A 20,706-nucleotide genomic window follows, 5' to 3' on the forward strand; every position below is an offset into this window, starting at 1 on the left:
ATAAAAAACATGTCTGGTGAATATTTTTTCAAAATAAAAGTCGTCGAAGTGATACAAAATAAAACAAAAGCACAAGTGTCAATGTGGAAACGAACGAAGGCAGAAAGAGATTTGACTTCTGCTTGTGGTAGCAGTATTCTATGTGCTATTATCATCATATTCTTTCTCGTATTGTCTCAACATAGTTCACATAATTGCAGCAAACCGGTTATAGTAAAGCTTTTATTTTGAATGTAACTAATTAACCGGAAATGTACTATCATCTTGATGGTTCCTTTACTGCCGTAAACTGGCCAATCACAGTGAACTTGGGAGCCCTGCTGGAGGCGCACTCGTTTTGATGTATGTGCAGTGCCCGGTGGGCGGGGCTCAGGAGAACGAACAGAAGATAACCCCTCCCACCCGGTGTAGAAGCTTATGACGCGGCCGGGGACTCAAAACAAGGTCACTCTACCAGAGCACTTCCTTCTAGTTGTCAACAGCCAGTGTAAAGGGACAGAGAGTCCGGTTAGCCGACAACACACAGCAGTAGCAGTGTAGCAGTCAGCCGGGAAAGAGTAAGCTGAACAAATGTTTCCAGTGTAATGTGCCGCGCATAGCTAAGTTTAGGTAGGTACTGTATCGACCGTTTGCTTGGTCTGTCTCTGTTAGCGTTATGTTATTGGCTGTAACCATGCTAACGACCGGTGCTTAACGACTTGTTACTGTTAAGGTTACCAAGTTATGCTGAAACTAGTTTGTCGATAAAGGTGAAACTACCTACTTATGCAAAAGCGTTACTTCACCACTATTGGGTGTGCAGGGCTAGCTACATAACAAACAGAGGCTATGCTGTTTGGCTAGCTATGTAACTATCAATAGCCTGTCACAAAGCTAAGTTACACACAAGTTATCACACTGATAACATGTTAACTGTGTAGTAAGAAGCTCCAACCTACCAGCATGGTACTATCAGATGATTATTATACAAAACCTGACACATCATTGAATGATAATTGTGGTCAGTGGGGGAACCACTGAACCACAGTTACTTTACTTCTGCCTTCCTGCTCATAGATGCAAATCTGAACGTGTTCACAGGGTTACACACAGCATGCACTCTGGATGGTCCAGTTGTTTGTCCTACTGCAGCCAAGTAAAGTGTGTAAGTATTCTGTTAGGGTATCCTAAAGATATGCATCATTATCAAGTCTTTTCCTCATTGTATATCGTTTATGTGAAGCACATTTAGCTGCAGCTGTCATCTCTATCCAGTTAACATTGCACAATTTCGTCCACCCAGGCCCAGGCCATGATCTGGTTTGGCAACAAATGTCCTCATCTCTCCAATCACTGTCCTGTCATGTGCCACGTATACACCAACACGGGTGCTGATTTATTTGTATCTCTGATTGCTTCTCTTTGTCAGATGTGACTAAGATTTCAAGGCAGATGCGGACTGAGTGAAAACCTGGTCATCTATCCCCCAGTACATCCATGTGTATAATATTCTTCAAGTTTGACCCCCGGCCTGCGTCCAAAAATGCCTACAGGTAGAGAAAATATATCTTTGATTATATATTGATACCAGTTCTGCTACACACAAGGTCAGCAATGGAGTAGAAGGGGAATTTTGAAAGGAAAGGATTTTTTATGAAAAATGGTAATATTACAGATGCTTCCGGAAAATCATGAAATGCGTCACACGCACAGAGAATGTATGTTAAGTTAATTTACAATCACAGTGTTGTACTGTACAGCTGAGTTGCAAATTCACAGATGCATTCCAGGACAAACAAGAGCTGCCTCCAAACCTCTGACAGAAATAACAGCTCAGCAGAATTACTCAACACACGTATCTTGAAACAACCCCTCTTCATGTACATAGGTCAGAGAGCACATTCTGGACAAGCTGAAATATGTTTCTCATGAACATTTTGATAAGGAAATGAAATAGTTGGAAATAGTCTAAACAGGAAGTGGAGAAACATCACTTTTGATTTCAGAACATTAGTATAAGTATATTGACCTTTCCAATCATGAACTACCACTGTTTTGTTCATCTTGATAAATATAAACTATACAAATAATAAATATACCATTGCAAAAGAAACACATGTCTGAAATTTTGACTCAAAGTTGGAACCATAGCTTACATGAACATGCAGCCAATATGCAGCCTCAGAACATTTTTAGAATAAAGTGAATATAAACAAAACAAAAACTGTTGAGGCTGATGTATGAAGACACGGCAAGCCTTCACATCACTTCTGTCATACACTGACAATGCTGCAATGTGCCCTACTTCATCTCATTGCAGGATTGTTTTGTCTGCCACTTGGGCTTTGAGCAGTTGCAAACACACACAAATAGCTGTAACAAAGGAGTTGAGGGAAAGGAAATGTCTCCTCTGTTATGGTATAGTATATATTTAGGCATGATGTTTTTTTAGTGTTGTACACTGTCATAGGCGTCTGTGAAATAATATAAACAGCTGTGCAACACACCTCCAGTCATATCTGGCACATAATGTTCTTACGTATTACGGAAAATAAGGAAAATGTTAAGCTCAAATATCACGTTTTAAATACTAGATGGATCTATCTGCACCCTTTTATGACCCAGCAGTAAATGTGTACCGTACTTCTTTCAGTGGGATGCACAGACATGTGCAGTCCTAGCAGTTAAAGCGAGATGCAGTGTGTTGTGAAGTCCAGCTTATTATAATCCCCCCAGCTCGAGAGTGAGCTCTCTACCTGGCCATAGTCCATCTCTGTCCTTCCCGCTGGGAGTCTGACCCCGCCTAAGGAGATCACATCAGAGGTGTGTTATGAGCACTGACTCAGACCTAAACCTGGGGAGAGGTGAAACGTACTGTGTCCTAATGCGGTTACATCAGTGCTATATATAGACTACCAGTTGCAGATGAAGTTTTTGTGTGCTGCAGTGATGTGTTAATCGAAACAAATGTGTAGACCAAATTGGATTGAAGGCAACATTAAAGTTTCATTATGCACAATTATTTAAGCCCCAGCCCATCCACTATACTATGCTTATCTATGCATCGTAAAGGGGGGAGGGGGAGGCTGATGTAGGGCAAAGGCAGGGTACATGCAGTCTACCACGGGACCGACACATTGTTAAACTTCCACAGCAGAAAATAGTAGTAAATGTCTGTAGGGGTTAAATGGGTTCATGTTAAGGACAAATGTCTCCATGATTACACACATGCTGAGATTTCTGAAATACAACTGCTTCTTTATTTTCTTTTTCTTTTTTTTCAACATTTCTGTCCGCTCATAATGAGAGTCACGCTGCAATCAACTAACTAGCATTGTAATTTGATTTCACCCTTGATTAGAGCACTTCTTTGTGGCTGATCCATGTCACCTAGTGGTCTCTAGGAGCTTGCACCCAAAAAGATGAGAAGCATGGACCAAACAAACACCATTATGACAGTTTTTGATGGAGCTTTTACATCAGTGGAGGTAAAAAAAAAAAAAAAAAAAATCACAATAGAAGTGTGCAACTTCTGACAATATGTAGCTATTTAATATCTTTAGACTTGTGCCAATGGTTCTGCAGAGGGCCACTGTTGTCCAGAGTCCAGACTGAATTTTCTTAAGAGTTATTGATTGGATTGTCATCAAATCTTGCTCAGATTCATTCCCACTAATGATTCCTACTGGATGAGCCCTAATAAACCCTTTTACTGCCCCTTGACTACTCTCCTAATGCTACCAACAGGTTAAACTTTTCACTTATCTGATAGAATGCTATATCTCAACATTTCATAACAGTTTTGACGATGATTATCTACAGCTTAATACACAGAGTTGTCCTTCTGCTCCAAATGACCACTAAACACAGTTTGCTGATCAAGAGGAAATTTTAGTTGACATAAATGCGAGATGAAAGGTCGAAGGTGCACCAAAATGATATGAAATGATTCTATTGGTATCAACAAACCCACTGAGACTGCTCCCAAGTCTGCAAGTCTGTGTTTGTTGAATTAAAAAACAAAAAATAATCAGAGGCTGGCTTTGATACCTCTCTGCTGCTCACCATCCCTTGTACATGATGCAGCTGGCCTACTGTCACTGTGATCTGAGCTGCTAACATGCGATTTTCCCCCGCAGGATCGGAGAGCAGATGCTCTCTCTTGCGCGGCATCATTAGTGTTAGCTTTGTTTTCAGGAGCAGCAGTGGCTCACACAGCGCCATGGGAAATGCCTGTCATTAGCCTTTGATGCGCAGAGGTCCACTCCTATTAGGTCAGTTTGGTTTATCTGTTTGCTCTTACACAGGATCCACGCTCCCTTTTCTGAAAGATTAATAGGAGGACCATTGCCAGGCTCAGAGGAAATGTAAGGCCATTCAAGTCAATAAATTTCATTTGCCCTTTTTCTGGCCCGTGGAGTTAGCCCAAAGAGTGTTTAAGTGCCTCTCTGCTGTGTTTAAATCTATATGTCAATGACCTGAACTCTTATTCTATTAACGCACAGCAAGTGGCTGTATTGGCTTTCCTTTATATGTAGTGTAATCCCTTTATACACACCATAAACTACAATCGTCCACAATACTTAGATGTTAATTTATGTTTACAAAATTCACATGGTGCAATAGAAAGAGGTCATCTTTTCCTCTAAGCAAAGGAAACAGTTGTTTTTCTTTTTGTTTCATAACTGCAGAATAGGAGATGAGCTGGATGAAGACTTGTGCGTGTGTGTCACTGTGTGAATACTAGGTAACAGATGCTGAGGGAGGATAGAGAGCCACTAAGTGATGTTATGTTTCTTTGCCCCACAACTGACAGTAGTGAGTAAGTAATGGTCAGCGTTGCATTAGATACAGGTCACAATTCAGTTCGTAGCAGTTAATGGTCAGGAGTCTAATGGCGTAATTACTCACCGACTCCCTGAGTAATATTGCAGGTCATAGTGTAGTGCATCGCTGAGCTGACAGGCAGCCTCTGTCAGACCGCACAGTCGCATCCAGGGTGATTTATTTGAAATCAGCTCACGCTCTCGTTCAGGCTGTTCACTCTTGTTTGTAGTGGCAAATGTTTGTGTTGTAGCAGTGCTTTAGCAATAAAAACAGATTTAGGATTGGATAAAACACCTGCAGAGGTTACCGATGCGAGGCAGGCACAGCCAGCTTTGCAAAATGAGATGTAAATTAGATGATTTACCTAAATCTGCCACAGTTTTCTGCAAAAATTCAAAGAGTTTTAACCCACTGCATGAACATTTTATATCTTAAAATAAGTAGTTTTATAGCTTTCCACACTAGCACCTCATTTGAACCCTTTACTGAAACTACAGGATGTTTTTCTCGGAGTGAAATATTTTAGACCCGTTGTAAGTTAGTCTGTATCTTTTCAGATGGTTAGTGTTCAGGATGTACTGCACATCATTTTATAGACATTTCTAAAAATTCAGCCTGTGTGGGGAAAAAGCCCTGTGCTGTGGGTTTGAGACAGTGTTTGCCAGCACAGCATGATTTTAATGACTGCTAATGATGAGTCACTGGGGTTCAAGAGTTTAGAAAATTAAATGATTAAATATAAAAATTTTAAAAGATTTTGTGGTTTGCTCCAGGAAAGGAGGACGTCCATTTCAGTGGGAAAAACAGAAATTCGCTTTGTACTTTGTGAATACCTCAGATAATATCATAAAATCAGCACTGGTATAACACTATGATAGCATCATGTTGTTAACTTTTGTACAAAGCCCTAAAAAACTACCCGTAGTTGGATTTTTATAATGCAGGGAAATGAAATCCCGTCTCGAGAGGAGTGTAAAAGCAGTGGAAAGTTTTATAGTAATTTAGAGTAAATGAAAATATAATGAATATAAATGAAAAATATGAATTAAATCAATTGCACCAAACTGCCCTGATGTAGTCAGAACACTAAGACCATTTGGATCACATTTTTCTCACCTTACACCCTGTGTTGAGATTAGTTGTTTTATAACTGTTATATTGGCTCATCCTTTGACCATCTTGTTCTTTTTTGATCCTCTTTCCTTTGGTCGTCATCATCAAAAGGACACCCATCTCCTTCCAACCTTGACCTTTCATATCCTCTACACATCCTGCTCAGTTAAATGACACACTCTCTTTGAAATCACCTGGACACATCTGAGACCTTTTGTTCCAGTGGAAAAACCTACAACATGGTGTGCCCAGAGAGAAAAAAAACTGAGTCTGTTGCAAACAATGCAGCAACTTATTTGTGTAATGATCACTTGTGTAAATGTTGTTGATCAGTAGGAAGGTCTACATCAGTCACAGAGAAGGCACAGACAAAACATATCTTTTTTTCTAAAGAGCTGCAGGATATAAAGATATGATCAACTGCCAACTGAGAATAAAGATAAAGGAGATGGGATGTCATGTGTTCACGATGATGAATGAGCCACTGGTGATGGATCTGCTGCTCAGACCACCGACGACCTTCCGTAATACCTCAGTGCTTCACATCAAGAGCAAATGAACAAGACCCACAGCACGAACAGAAATAACACAACGACACGTCCAACTCCTCTCTTTTCTCTTCTCTCTTATCTCCTCAGGCTGATTTTGGCTGCAAACAGAGATGAGTTCTACAACAGACCGTCTAAAGCTGCAGACTACTGGGGGACCAACAGTGAGATCCTCAGTGGTAAGTCGTAAACATGAAGCAAGTCCGAGCTGTTAGTTGTGTTTTCAAGTTCTGGCTTTGCCTCATTGAATCTTTAACCTTTCACATCTATTTGCGAAAGAGATCTAACAAAAGATTAAACTGGCAATAAAACATAATCAGGAAGAAAAACACATGTTTAACTGATTTAAATGGATCTGTGTTAACCCTGTTTGGTTCTTTCTGATGTGGTGAAGCAAAATAAAAAAAATAAAAGGAAGCAATAACAAAAGATAGATTTTTAAATGTATGACTTACAACTTTGTGTTCCCTGTCCTTCATTTAAATCTAGGCAATTTGGAATATATGCTGAGCTTTAAAACTTGACTCCTTCAGCTCTGTGTAAATACTACATGTTGGGTTTTAGCAGCAGTTCAATTCAAGGCTAAATGCCTTTCACAATAATAAAAAAAAATCTGTCTCCTTCACCTCTGAAACCAGTGCTCCTCCTTCTCCGTCACAGGACATATCCCCCCCAATGGTAAACTATATTTAATTGACTGATGTGCAATACACATTATAGGCAAGCGGAGGAAATCAATCATTCCCTCTTTCTGTTGAAGGAGGAAACACAGAGATAGCCTTGTTGTTCATCAGTCTCCTCTCCCCTCTGTAATAGAGGGGTCAGGACTCCAGTAGTGGGCCTTTAATTGATGGCTGCTTTTATGCGATGTGACAGGAATAAATGGCTCTGCCTTATCTGTGGGGCTGTGGGGGGCAGAGGCAAGGCCCTGAAGGAGACATAGCATGACGAGAGAGGAAGTAAGCTATAGCTCCCAGTGGGATCTGGCTATAGCTTTCCAACCAGCCCAGAGGAGTGAGAGTGTTTGGCCGCCTTGGTCATTGTCAGTGTAAGTGGACCTGTCTTTATCGATCACCAGGAAGTACAGGCGACTTAACCAGGCCCCACCTCTTCTGTGTCACGTCTGGAGGAGGAATAAAGAAAGTAAACAACTGATTTATTGACATAAGACTTATTAAAAAGACTTATTAAACAATGTGCACTTCATATACTTGCTACACTGTTTTATATAGATACAGTCCAGCAGTTCTCTCATCTCTCTCATCTCATTGGATCTATTTTAATGAAGGCTAGTCCATGTTAAGTGTATTTCTTACTGCCTTTTGTACGAGGGTGATGGACATTTTGCTTCACGGTTTGCATCACTGAGGCCTTAGCACAGAAGTAGATAATGGGGGAAAAGATCTCCAATGAGATTAAGGTCAGTGTTCACTTCATGATTTAATGGTTTTCTGCCAAGCCTTACTTTGTTTGTTTTTTTAAGTAGTTACTTTGTTAGTTGCTGAATTACTTGAGGAGGATTTTCTTAAAAAAGATAATAGTTACTTATAATTTGTTTATTAGTAGAAACATGATTTTGGTAACACTTTATAATAAGTACACACTGTTAAGCAGTAGTTAAGCGAATTCATCATTTATAACACATAGTATTTTATACATAGTAGTACACACAGTGCTTATCAACGATGAGTAAAACATTTTTAACTAACTGTATTTATAAACGACATACTAATGAGTATTCATGTGAATTCAGTATTTATTAATGCTTAACTAATGCTTAATAGTGTGTACTTATTATAAAGTGTTACCATGGTTTTTATATTGTATGCTGTTGCTGTATACATCATGAAAACACCCTATTGACCTCTTAAGGGAGACTCACGTGTGGTTAGTTGGGACTAACCTTAAAGAACGTTATTTCTAAATGTTGCTATTGCTATATAGCTAGCATTAGCATTAACAGCTGTTTACCTACCAGTCTAGAAGAAATGCTGTGACTTCAGTGTTAAACTTTCATCCTCATCAATAGCTGGGCTCAATGATGAAAAACAATGCCAGTATTAAATATGATTTATTTTCTTACTGAAGTTAGTGTGCAAACCAGTCAGCACTGGTTTGTCTGAGCTCTGCCAGTAGCCTCCAATCTGCCCTGAAGACAAAGCACTTCCGAATGAGTCTCTTTTTACACAACAGTAGTTAAAGCTCTTGTCAAATGGCAATCACCACCAACTGCTCCCGGCAAGAATCCAAATTTGGTTTGAGAAAAAAGTCCCTAAAACCCTTGAGGGAAATCTGCCAAAACATGACAAACACTTCACATCACTAAATGGATTCCCCCAGGGTATTGCATTTATCAGAACCATTTAAAGAACATGGAAACATGTATAAATACTGTACCACACATTGAAATCTAGGTCGTCATTTTCTATATCGTGGCCGTTCACTGACTGCTGACAGTGATGTACAATATTTGTTCACTTCTGATGAAGTCAGAGCTGCGTTTAAACATTCAGCGACTTCTGTTGTGAACCAGGTCTGGACCAGGAGTATGGAAAGGAAGGAGGATCATGGCTGGGCATCACCAAGAGGGGAAAGCTGGCTGCCATCACTAACTACATGGAGGGACGCCCCAACCCTGATGCACAAGGGAGAGGTGAAGCAGCCACAGATATGATCACTGTCAGCAAAAGTGTTAACTCATACATCTCAAGTCTCCACAGTCTTTTCCACTTCAGATGTATGATCTAACTGTTCCTAATGCATTCAGTCTACTCATACAAGTGTTTAATTAAGATGGTGTTTTGAGTGCATGATTTAAGAGGCATTTCTTTTCTGCTGCTGTTGATCTGCAGGATTTTTAGTGTCTAACTACCTTATGGACAAGGATGTGGAAAGCTACTCATACCTGAAGAAGGTGTCAACAGAAAGCCATCTGTACAATGGTTTCAACCTCATCACAGCAGAGTTCAAGTGAGTGAATGAAAGAAGTGGTGAAAGCCGTATTAAGTGTTGTGGAAAGCTGAGTCAAGCAGTTGTGAGAATCTTTGCACCACGTTTTGCCTATAAAAACGGACTTCCAGTCAGCAGCCATACCATCAACAAGTTGAAATGTATTTCACAGAGGTAACATGAGGCTGCTGGATGTGAAGACACATTCTTTATTGTACTGTGGGGGTGTCATGAGGTGACTTCTGGTCACCTCATGACACCTAGGGACAGTGGCCAAATCCTACACCACCAGCATTTTAATTCAAAGAGTTTTAAGCTTGCTGAGAGTAGGTTGTTACTCTGTTCCTCTGGCCTTTTCTAACCTGGGGATGAAACAAAAGCAGTGTGTTCATCTCTGGAGTGCAAAGCAGGCAGAGCTGAAAAGAAATCTCAGATGTTGAGCTGTGGAAGAGCCAGCATTAAAGCTCTAAAGGAATACCTGCTCATGTTTCAGGGTTTCAAACACAGAAAATCTAGACAGCGTTAAAAATAATGAGTTTTTTCTCCTCCTACTTCTTCTTCTGCTTTGTAGGCCTGACTGATTTGACTAAATTTAGTAACCTGGTTAAGAGGGAAAAATCAAAGTGGGATCAGTGCATTCTGAGGGAGCTGTCATTGCCCTGTAGACAACTGGCATGGAAACAAGTCTCAGTTTCTGCCAGCGAGAGGTTGGCGCTTCAGCACGCATATCCCTGTTGCAGAAGAGGAGAAATCAGGGTTTCCACAGTGGAGTTTGGTGTCATGATCTGTGCCTTTTGTTAACATGGCCTCAAGCAGGATCTCCTCTCAAAAGGGATTTATTTATGCTCGTACATCCCTTCCCTGACAGTCTTAACACTGCAGAGGCTACAGAAATTCACTACACATTTTATAACCACTATAAGTGGAGGAATCTCTGTCTCTCTGTCGGTATTTAAATTTTCCTAACAACTGTTTAGCTGATAATCTTCAAACTATGGTGCATTGCTCATGATACAGCAACTATAATATTGAGTCTGAAGTTATGCTGAATTCACTCATTCAGCAGTCAACATGATTCCAGGCAGAGGTTTTATTTCTAGTCATTGTTTAAGCCCCATTAGGGTTGTATCTTCACACACTATTATGTCTGTGTGTGTTTTTGTTCTCCGTATACTGTCAAAAGTGGCCATCCAATCTCGTTGCAGTGTGTAATGACAATAAAGGCATTCGTTATGTTATTGGTATTCATATAAAGTAGTCCCAGGTTTGCAATACCTGCACAAAAATATTCATGGATCCCAGCGTCTCTTCAGCCTTTTATCACTTTCATTTCAGCCCCTGGAAATCCTTTGATTTCTCCCTTCACAATCGACTAAACACATAACAGCAGCTAAATGGCTCAGCTGTCACTGATATGAAGAGGCTATCAAGTTGCAAATGTCCTGACCATAACTGGTAACTGTCGTTGCCCCTGCACTGCCCCAGTGGCATTCCTCTTAAGGGCCTCCTCAAGTGATTACTTGCATTAAGACAATTATTCTTTGTATTACAATTTTACTAAAAGTTTACTTTTTAATGTGCAAACATGCCATATAAAACTCTGAATATATACTCTTAACCAATTTATACCATGTTTTTAGGAATAAATCAAGCTATAAATGATATATGAACAAACCCTGCTCAAAAATCTTGGGAATAGAAATAGGAATAAAAGTAAAGTTTATCTAAGGAGGTGGAGATTTCTGCCTCAGACTGTGAGAAACATTTTTGTTCTTTGTATTTATGTACTGCATGTTGTTAAATTTCTTCATTTCCTAAGTTTCACTTTAACAAGTGGCTGCAAAGTAAACACATAGCAAACGATGGTGTTTGGCTTCAACAGCATTGTGCAGGGGAAAGAGAGCTTTACAATACAACAATACAGAGTCAGATGAACAACAAAAAAAAGTATAATATAATAATCACCTAAAAGTGACTTTAGATGTTTGCTTTCCACTCGTCTGGGAGATGTTATAGAATCAAAATGACCCACTATGTCAAAATTGACCAGTACATGAAAAAAACAACAACTGTTTTTGTCAGCAGTGTTCCACCCTAATGAAAAAATAAAGTGCCACCTCATGCTCATGATACAGCAACAAAGTGAAAGTGCCCTGTGTTTATCTTGCAATGACGACAAATGTATTTTTTCCCCTCAGATCCCCATCTAAGAGCCACATTCACTGCAGATAGAGATGGCACAGTAATAGACAGCAAGCCTACATCTATTAAATAAACAGCGTCATTACCAGCCCATTCATTTCCACTGTGACGTGCCCAGCAGGTTAGAGGAAATCAGGCGTCTAGTTTCTTTCCAGATCAATAACTACATCTGGTGAATAGAGGATTTCTCATTCATCTGTAACCAGAGAGTGATTTATGATGTGGTGCTGATGCAGGACAGGATGTATCATCTTTTTTTTTTTTAACATTGCCTGTCTTCACCCAGTTATTGAATGTGTGTGTGACCGTCATTTAAATGCTTATGAGAGACTTGGTGTACTCGTAATACACAACCCAGAAGCATTAGAACATTTCAGTTGGCCCAGTGGATGCATGTATTGCCTGTCATTAACTGTGGTACTTGTTAAATCAGGATCGGCCTTATTAAAGAGTCTACAGTACATACAGTATCTACAGTACATGCGAATGATTTGCTCAGTGGCAGCAATGCATTTCCAAAACATTACACTGATCTTTCTCCCAGTGGAGCTAATACCATATATATTTAAATTCAGATCTCAGATATTCTCAGCTTGATGCTCTCAGGGCTCCATATCCAACATTTCATCTAGACTTTTCTATAACGTTGGTTTTTGATCCCACTTTATGTCACTGTTGCTTTAAAGTCGGTGCCCAGAGATTATCCATTTTAATGAATATTTCCTCTGATGTTTGCCTGCAAAGAAACGCTACCCCTGATGCATTTTCAGTCAAGCAGAGTATGGCTATTTTATAAAAACAACTTAAGAAAGTGGTTCAGTCTTATGGCCTCAAACCATGTGTTGTAATTCTTGGCAGAAAGTTGTTCGAGCTAAAAAAGAAAAACAGCAACACAGCAGATACAAACATTCCAGAGTTTCAGGGCTGGATGAACTCCCAACGTTTTAAAAAGGAACATTTTTTATCAGCAAAAGTCGTTTAGTGCTTGTAAGGGGACTTATATGATAACACATGCACTTTCTATGGAATATAATATATAATTTTGTAACTGTTGATAGATGCTCACTGTAAATAGTTCAAATTTAGCTCTCATTGTTCATTGAGTGAATCCAGATGTTAAGAAAAAAGGCCAGAAAAATAAAAAATAATGTTGATTCTGGCTCCGTAGTTTTTCACATAGGATCATATGGTTTTATTAGACAGGAGATCTACAGCCCTCTGCATTGTCCTACATCTATCCAGCTATGAAAGGCAGCCTGATCCTAACCAATCTAATAAGCTGATTTCACAAGACGAAGGTCAGGTGTGGTAGGGTGTAAAGTTATAAAAGAACATTATGGTTTTATGCTCTGTTTATCAAGTCAGAGATCACCTGAAGGCCACGTACAGTAACTAATGCTGAAATAGTAGAATCAGTATTATTCGTTACAGTTCAATCAAGATAATAGTCTTTACTGTGTAATATATCTCATCATAACAAGACAAGAATGTGGATGAATTAATACACTCAACATGTTCAGCATTGCAGTTCAGCATGTTGGCTCGCTAACATTGGTTTATGAAGACTAAATACAAAGTACAGCCAAGACTGATGGGAATGCCATTTGTAAGATTAATCATAAACCACAGCAATAGAAAATTGAATTTTTTACACCGATGTTTTTACAGTGTAGCGGCCTATGGGTAATGTGAAATAGTTTGGGAGATATTTCGGTCTGGATCAGTGCATCTGTGAAGCCGCTTTTGCTGGCATGGAGAAAGATGATTAAAAATGGACAAGCCAACTTTGTTCCTTCCATCAGATGTGTGTGATTGGGAACGAGAGTACATGTTGTACATGTTGTACATGTCGTTACCCAGGAGCCCGTAACAACATGTCCATCCACATTCTGAGCCGATAAGGTTGAAAGCTCGTCCAACCATCTCCAGGCAACTAAACCACAGCTGGCGATGGGGGGAAATTGCTCTGCAGCCTCAGTACAGAGGACTCTTCATTAGAACATCTCCCAGCCAGCATACTGATTACTCTCTGACAGAGATCTGAAAAAGCCTGGGTTTTTTTTCCGACTCTCCCACCCTGGTTTTTCTCTCTCTCTCCATTTGCCTTGACCTCCTGCTGTTCCCTCATCTCAGCCCAAATCAAGCCACAGCACACCTGATGGGGCTCTGGATACTGTAGCCAGTTTCAAAAGGCAGAGATAGAGCTATCTTTCCACAAATCCTCCACCTGCTGCCACTATGGACAGTTTTAAGATCAGCATGGGGAAGGTGTATATATATATAGAGAGAGAGTTAAGAGTTCATTTTAAAAATGTTTATATGTACTGGAACAAAATTATGAAAAACACAAGGCAGAAGACAGAAACATCACACAAAAAAAAAAAACTCTATTTGGTTATAAAAAAGTCTCACGTTAATGTGGATTAATCTACATTACCCACACTTGTTAATGGGCCCATTTTAGATAAATATATGGTTTTGTCTCTATCGTTATTTTGTTTTTATTAGTGGTGGTGGAAATGCTGGTCGAGCCGACCAGCGTTTCTTTACTTTCGGTTTTGTGGCGAGTCATGAGAATAACGCCACCGAATCGCCGTTTATAGTCGGAACTACAACGGTATCCGTACCTCTTTGAACCTCTGACTTTAATTCTTGATGAATGAAAACATGAGTCTGTCTTGCGCCGGTCAAAGAATTTCACGGTGCGCGGAGGCTCATAAATGTAGTGTGAAAACGCTTCGCTTTTCCAAAACTCCTCATTGTCCCTTTAATACTGTATATTTAAATAAAAAGGTTACAGTGATAAATAAATATCTAAAAAAGATTTATTATGAAAAAACTGAAACCCAGAATCATTACATTGCACAAATGCCTATTTTTTAAAGCGTACATTAGGTCAACACTATAGGTTTTTGGGGGATTGTTGTGTTCAGGCCACAGCGTCTCTGGTCAGAACATCAAAACAGTCTTTGATATTGTTTGCTGCAGCAGGACTGACAACAGGTTGGGGAGGGGAGGGGAGGGGAGGGGGTGTACAGACACTTCCATCTCCTTTCAGGTTGTGGTGCCATCTGGTTTCCATTGAGCAACTGTGCACATGCTAGGATGAGGGCGACTGCTATCGGCCGAGTCAACACTAGCCAGAGCTGCTGTGTTCATGGTAACCACAGGAAAAAGAAACAGTCGTTGTGTATCCAGGCTGCTCAGCTGGGCTCTGGGGGGGTCAAGATGGCAACAATATTAAGGTCTTTGATTTGTTGTTGTCAAAGGGACGGTGTAATGTCAACCTACAGCTTTGAGGATTCTCTCACAGCTGCTTGGACACATATTGTCCAGCCTTTAGAAATCGCTCTGCCTCAGGAAATGTACACAAGACACCGAAGCTCTTGCGCAAACAGTTAAGAATGACCTCTGCGCAGGGGCAGAGTGTGTTTATCTCATCATCTGAAGGGTATGAAAGTGAGAGTGTGTGTGTGAGGTTGGCTCATGTCAGTCTGTGTCATCATATTCCCCCGGTCCTTGGTAGATTGCAGAGGTTAAAAGAAATGGTAATGTCCCTGAGGAAAGCGTGGAATGAATTCTGAGAGATGCACAAAATACTAACTGACAGATCAGATGGCATCAGATGATTTTAATTAAATGTGAAAAATGAGAAATGAAAGTGTATTTACTGTCACGTCAGATCTTCTCTTACATCAGTGTCTTTGGAGCTCGGTGGACCCATCAGATAATGATCCTCACTGCTCCTATTACATTTGGCCCAAGAAGAAGAGGACAATTGTGGCATTGTATGAGCCACAGTCAGACTCAGGTCCAAACAAACATGAGTAGTTTAATACTTTTTTTCAGCTTTGAGCAAATATGCAATCTTTGTAAGTGGGTTCTAAAGCCACCAGTTGGTGATAAACGGTATCTAGACCAGAAGCGTGGCTCAGTTTCCTGCTTTGTATTTTGGCCTTTTTACAACTATCCAATACATTTAGCTGCAGAGCAACAGGCCTAGCAGCATATTCTGATCTTGTCTTGGCAGCTCTTGACTGGGAAACTTTCCAAGTTAGATGTTGAAGCAGTGTTGCACCACATTTCAGATTGACTGATGCGACTGGTATGGCTGTCATAAAATTGACATCAAAAAATTCATTCCCGTACTGGTTCAAAGGAATTTGGTCATAATTTATTATTCACTCTCCTGTACCAAAGCCGTCACAGATGCCCTTGATGTCAGCCTGATTTTTCAGGCGGAATAAATTCCCTCTAACTGAGGACTTTGCAAAGAGATCTAACACCGCAACTAAATGGTTTTGTGGTCGTCAAAGGTGTTTGCATCACTAATTTATATTTTACCCAGTTGTCCCTTTGGTGTAAGATTTAAATGCTGCAAATTACTGTGGTATTTGGTATTTTCCCATTTGAATTGCATCCACCAGTTAAACAGCCTTCTTAATTCCTATTTTCCAGGACTGCCAAGAAAATCAGTCATTAAAGAATACTGTATGGTGCAGTATTGATATTCTCCATCACCCCGAGCACCCATTTTACATTATTCCCTCAGAGGGGCTCCTCTGAACATCATCTTTGCTGTGTTTGCATTCATTTAAAGAGCGTAGACACATTACGACTCTTGCCACTGCCTTCATAATTAGATATAAACAAGTTTAATCATCACTAAATGCAGTCTCTAATTTTCTGTCTTACTGTGTCCCATGTAGAGCCAAACAAGACATTGTGTGTTACTATGGAAACAGAGGCAGCCCTGAGCCCATCCATCTAAAACAAGGTCTGTGTTATTTAACATGGTTGCTGTAGAAACCGTTCATTCCACATTAACCTCTCCTCTCGGCCCCATGGCCCACTCATGTCCGTGGTCACTGTCAGGCCTTAACCGGTGTACGTATCTGTCTGCGTCCTGCATGTTGCTCCTCAGCAGGGATCTACGGCTTGAGTAATTCACTCCTGGACACTCCCTGGAAGAAGCTGCTGCAAGGCAAGCGTCACTTCACCAGCGTCGTCAACAACCAGTCCCTGTCATGTGATGGACTGGTGCAAGAGCTGCTCAATGTCCTCAATAATGAAGAGCTGTGAGTGATTATCATACACCTATCAATTCTCATTCTATAGATTCACACACCACAATAACCTGTCATCTTCATTTGTATTTATACACTTTTTTCAGGGGATTGTATTATGACATATTGAGGATATTTACATGTATATTCACTAAAATATCAATTTACTCTGATTGTGAACATGTATCACAATCGATTTTGACATGTGTGGCAATACACTTGTTCAATTCCTAGCTAAGAGGAAAACATTGACACCTCTCTTATGTGTTTCACAATAAATAGGGAGATATGGCCAGCTTTGTTAACTTAGCATAGCCTGACATAAGCAGTGGGAGCAGGGAGACAGCCAGCTGTGCTCTGTCTGATGGAAACAAATCCACCTACCAGTTCCTCTAGACTTCACTGATCTCATTATTTCTCCCTTGTTCAGGCAAATCTTGGTTTTCTGGTTGCCTTGTTTTTTCGGTCAGGTTGGACGTGTGTATAAAATCTGTCTGGTCACTGATGTTTACGATTTGCAGCATGATGATTTCTCTTTGAATCGGTATCTCCAGTTGCGTTTAGTCCTGCCAGCCACATGATGTATCCCAACAGAGTGGAGTAGTCTGATTTTGTGAACTCATAGGAAAGATGGCCAGGGCTGCAGTCCGAGCTGTAGAAAGAATTTATCTCTAGCACCAGTGAATGTGCAGAATTTGAAATATCAAACTCTTGACAGGAGAGCATACAGTTGAGTTGACCGAAAAAAGGAATCAGGTGAACCCAGCATGTCTTACCACCCTGTGAGACCTTAAGGCCAAGCCTGTGGACTAAACCCAAAAACCTCTGCACAGCGGTACAGTTCCACTGGGAGCTGGTTGAGCACAGACAATGGAGAGAGAAGAAAGAAAGAAATAGTCAAATATGAAAAAAGCAATTGTTGCATATGCATTACTGTGGACCATCTTGAAATGAAATGATATTTACCGAAACATTGAGCAGCAAATTTTGCACCTGCAGGCTGCTTCATCAGTTTTGCTTGTGAAGTAACTGTTGTTTTTATAGATTGTGAAATGAATCAAGGCTGCTATGCATGGCCTACTTTTGGCTGGAAATGTTTTCATAAACAGATTTTAGTGAGATATGAGTTAAGAGAAAGTTTCCAAACATTATTGTTCTTTTAGGCTTGAGAGACACAGGGTCTGAAATAAATGTTCACTACTTAAGTATATTTGGGTGTTATGTATCATCACTGCATGTACTGAGGCACATGACTGTTGAAGTAAATTGTGTTTTTGTTTAACAGGAACGCACCTGATCCAGCTCAGGAGAGCCAGGGTGATGGTTACAGTCAGCCCATGATCCAAGCTCTGTCAGCGGTGTGTGTTCGCTCACCTCATTATGGCACAAGGTCAGTGTCGTCCACCCACACAAAAACCACTATCTGTTATCTCCCCCTGTTTCTCTCCACCTGAGTTAACTGACAGGACTGGGTTAGACTGCAGGATCATAGACAGCAGAGAACTGTTGGTACATAAAAATCCCCAGTGAAATCAATCCTCCGCAGCGAGGAAATGAAAGGGGATTGTCTACACTGTGAAGCCACGGTGGATTAGCGGATACAGAGACTGTCCTGTAGCCAAAAGGTCAGAGGGTCAGTCTTTGTCAGAGCCATCAAAGTGTCATTTTGCAGAGCACTATCTGCTTCTGGCTGCTCATTTTTGATAAGGCTGTTTGGCTAAATACCTGAAATGTGAAAATTTGACTGTTAAATGATCCTTCAGTAGTTGCCCAGTGTAACCTTTCCCATCTGCCTGTGTGTTACTTTTCAAGCTATTTCCCTCAGTAATTTTTATTTCATTTTTGTTTGTGTGCTTGTGTCCCCTTTCCCCATGCCCGTCCCATTCAGGACCAATACAATAATCTTGATAGACGCTGAAGGGAATGTGACCTTCACAGAGCGCACCATGCTCAACTGTGATACAAGTAAATGGAGCACCAGTTCTTTCCAGTTCAAGCTGCAGGGGTGAAGACACGATGGAGGAAACCCACTCTGTGCCTTTTTTTGCATCACCTTTCCTTCCGTCACCCTGGTCCCCAGCCTCCAGCTGCACCTCATCATAGCAGCCATGTGAACATGAACACTCATCTGCACTTTCTCCTCAGCTAGTCGGCACTAGCTGCCTCTCTAACTTCAGTGATATGTATTTCTTATTCTCGATTTAAGTTAAAATGCATCTTTTTAAAACATATATTCTAATTAAAAGATTGCCAAAGAACATGTATAATTTTGTAGAGGAAAATATTTCACATAACAGCAGGGTTGCATTGCTCGAAAAAGTGTAATCCATTACTGATCGCAGGTAACCTGCTATGAACGTCAATCAGTACTGTTTTTACCTTTTAAATCGATTATATGAAGTGAATATACACTTACTGAACATTTTCCAGCAACAAAATGACTCTATTCAGCTATTACAAAGTAAAAGAAAAAAACTGATTGAAATGTTTCCTATTGTTTTCCATTTTACACACTGAGGGGTCACCAATGTTTTTCTAGAGAATGTGTAATCTGATGTAAGATCACAGTCAAAGGTAATTTGTCATTCTCCATCCCTGCACAACTATAGTGTCAGTGTTACAGCAGCTATCTCCGTACTGGATGCAAATTGTTTCAGGCACTGGAACTCTGACTGCTTCCATGGTAGGATAATGGCTTTTACAGCTGCTTGACAATAAATACAATATCCAAACAATGACTTACCATGGAATGATTGTTGACAATACACAAACACACTGTGAGGCATTCAGTTTTTTAGTAACCATGTGTATTCTAGAACCTGTCAGGTGAGTTCTGCATTTTACTCTATTTAAAACCAACTACTTCTGAGTGGGGTTTAAAATTGACCTGACCAAAATGTTGGTCAAATCTTGTGCGTAACACAATGAGTGTGAGGATGCACTGTAACAGCAGCTTCCTGTGTTAAGGTCAGACTTCAAGAACCCAGGGCTGATGAGACTGTGAAGACATTTTCATTTGTCTGCTGATGAAACCAGAGCTGTAGGCATATTGTTTTCAGGTTTTCTGTCTGTACATAAACCCATCCATCCCATTCTTGTGGATGCAATTTCTCTACTCACTAATGCCATGTTTTTTAAAGTGTTTGGGGGTTATATTATGCCTTTATTTGATAGGTCAGTGAAGAGAGACAGGAAAGCAGTGAGAGAGACTGGGGAAATGACATGCAGTAAAGATCATTTTGGTCCTGAGCCAAACCGATGATCACTGCTTTGGGCTATGCCAACATAGATGTGCTATAACCATTCAGCCACAGAACACCCCCACTAACCAATGACATATTGACAGAGCTTGGCATAAACAAGATTAAAGGATGAACTGACCAGGTTTGGGGGGGGTCAAAGTTCAAAGGTTTGGTGAATAGTATCTCTGTGACACGTTGAGGGAATTTATCCAGATTTGGTACAAACGTTCACTTCGACACAAGGACAAACTGATTAGGTGGTCAAAGGTCGACAGGGATGTAACCTGAAACTAGTCCAAGTGGCAGAGACAGACAACCGTGGTACTCTACACATGCACTTTTACCTACTGTCACTTTGTGCCATGTTACTGTCCCATATGCATGAAGGAATAGGCTTTATCCTCTACAGAAGGTCAGTGGGTCTTTTTCACTTATTTTGGCATATCATACAAGGAGATGTAAAAGTTCAAATAAAGGATGCCTGAATACCTTTTAGCTGCCTTGGTGTCTGGATGCATGGTGATTTCATTCATAACAACTGTCATTTTTCCTTTCTTTCATAAGCCTGACTATTTAATCAGAAAATAACCTGTGGCACTTTTTAATGAAACATAGCAAATATTACAACATTAATCTTAATGTAAAAAAAAAATTAAATAGTAGCTTTTGCATAGAATTAGAACTAAGTATTATATTAATGAGACACAACAGAATTTATCTCTGTTATCCAACTCCTACTATAATTATGCTAACATTAAAGCCAGGCAGGGAATAGAGTAT

The 20,706-nt window shown here is 40.2% G+C and overlaps 1 protein-coding gene across 4 annotated transcripts; it reads left to right on the forward strand.

Moving 5' to 3' along the window:
• The first annotated feature begins 476 nt into the window (after positions 1-476).
• Positions 477-18,846, forward strand: tango2 (transport and golgi organization 2 homolog). 4 transcript variants are annotated; one of them, XM_083979460.1, is made up of 10 exons: positions 477-609; positions 1,081-1,144; positions 1,409-1,532; positions 6,558-6,646; positions 9,001-9,120; positions 9,320-9,437; positions 16,328-16,395; positions 16,543-16,696; positions 17,970-18,074; positions 18,573-18,846. In XM_083979460.1, the coding sequence occupies exons 3-10, from the start codon at positions 1,477-1,479 to the stop codon at positions 18,691-18,693; spliced, it is 831 nt and encodes a 276-aa protein (XP_083835586.1). In that variant the 5' UTR covers positions 477-609; positions 1,081-1,144; positions 1,409-1,476; the 3' UTR covers positions 18,694-18,846. The 4 variants fall into 4 exon arrangements, with proteins under 4 accessions (XP_083835586.1, XP_083835589.1, XP_083835587.1 ...); XM_083979463.1 differs by having other exon boundaries at positions 16,546-16,696; XM_083979461.1 differs by having other exon boundaries at positions 493-557.
• Positions 18,847-20,706: the final 1,860 nt, after the last annotated feature.

Source organism: Trachurus trachurus (genome assembly GCF_905171665.1).
Source record: "Trachurus trachurus genome assembly, chromosome: 9".
NCBI classification, from domain to species: domain Eukaryota; kingdom Metazoa; phylum Chordata; class Actinopteri; order Carangiformes; family Carangidae; genus Trachurus; species Trachurus trachurus.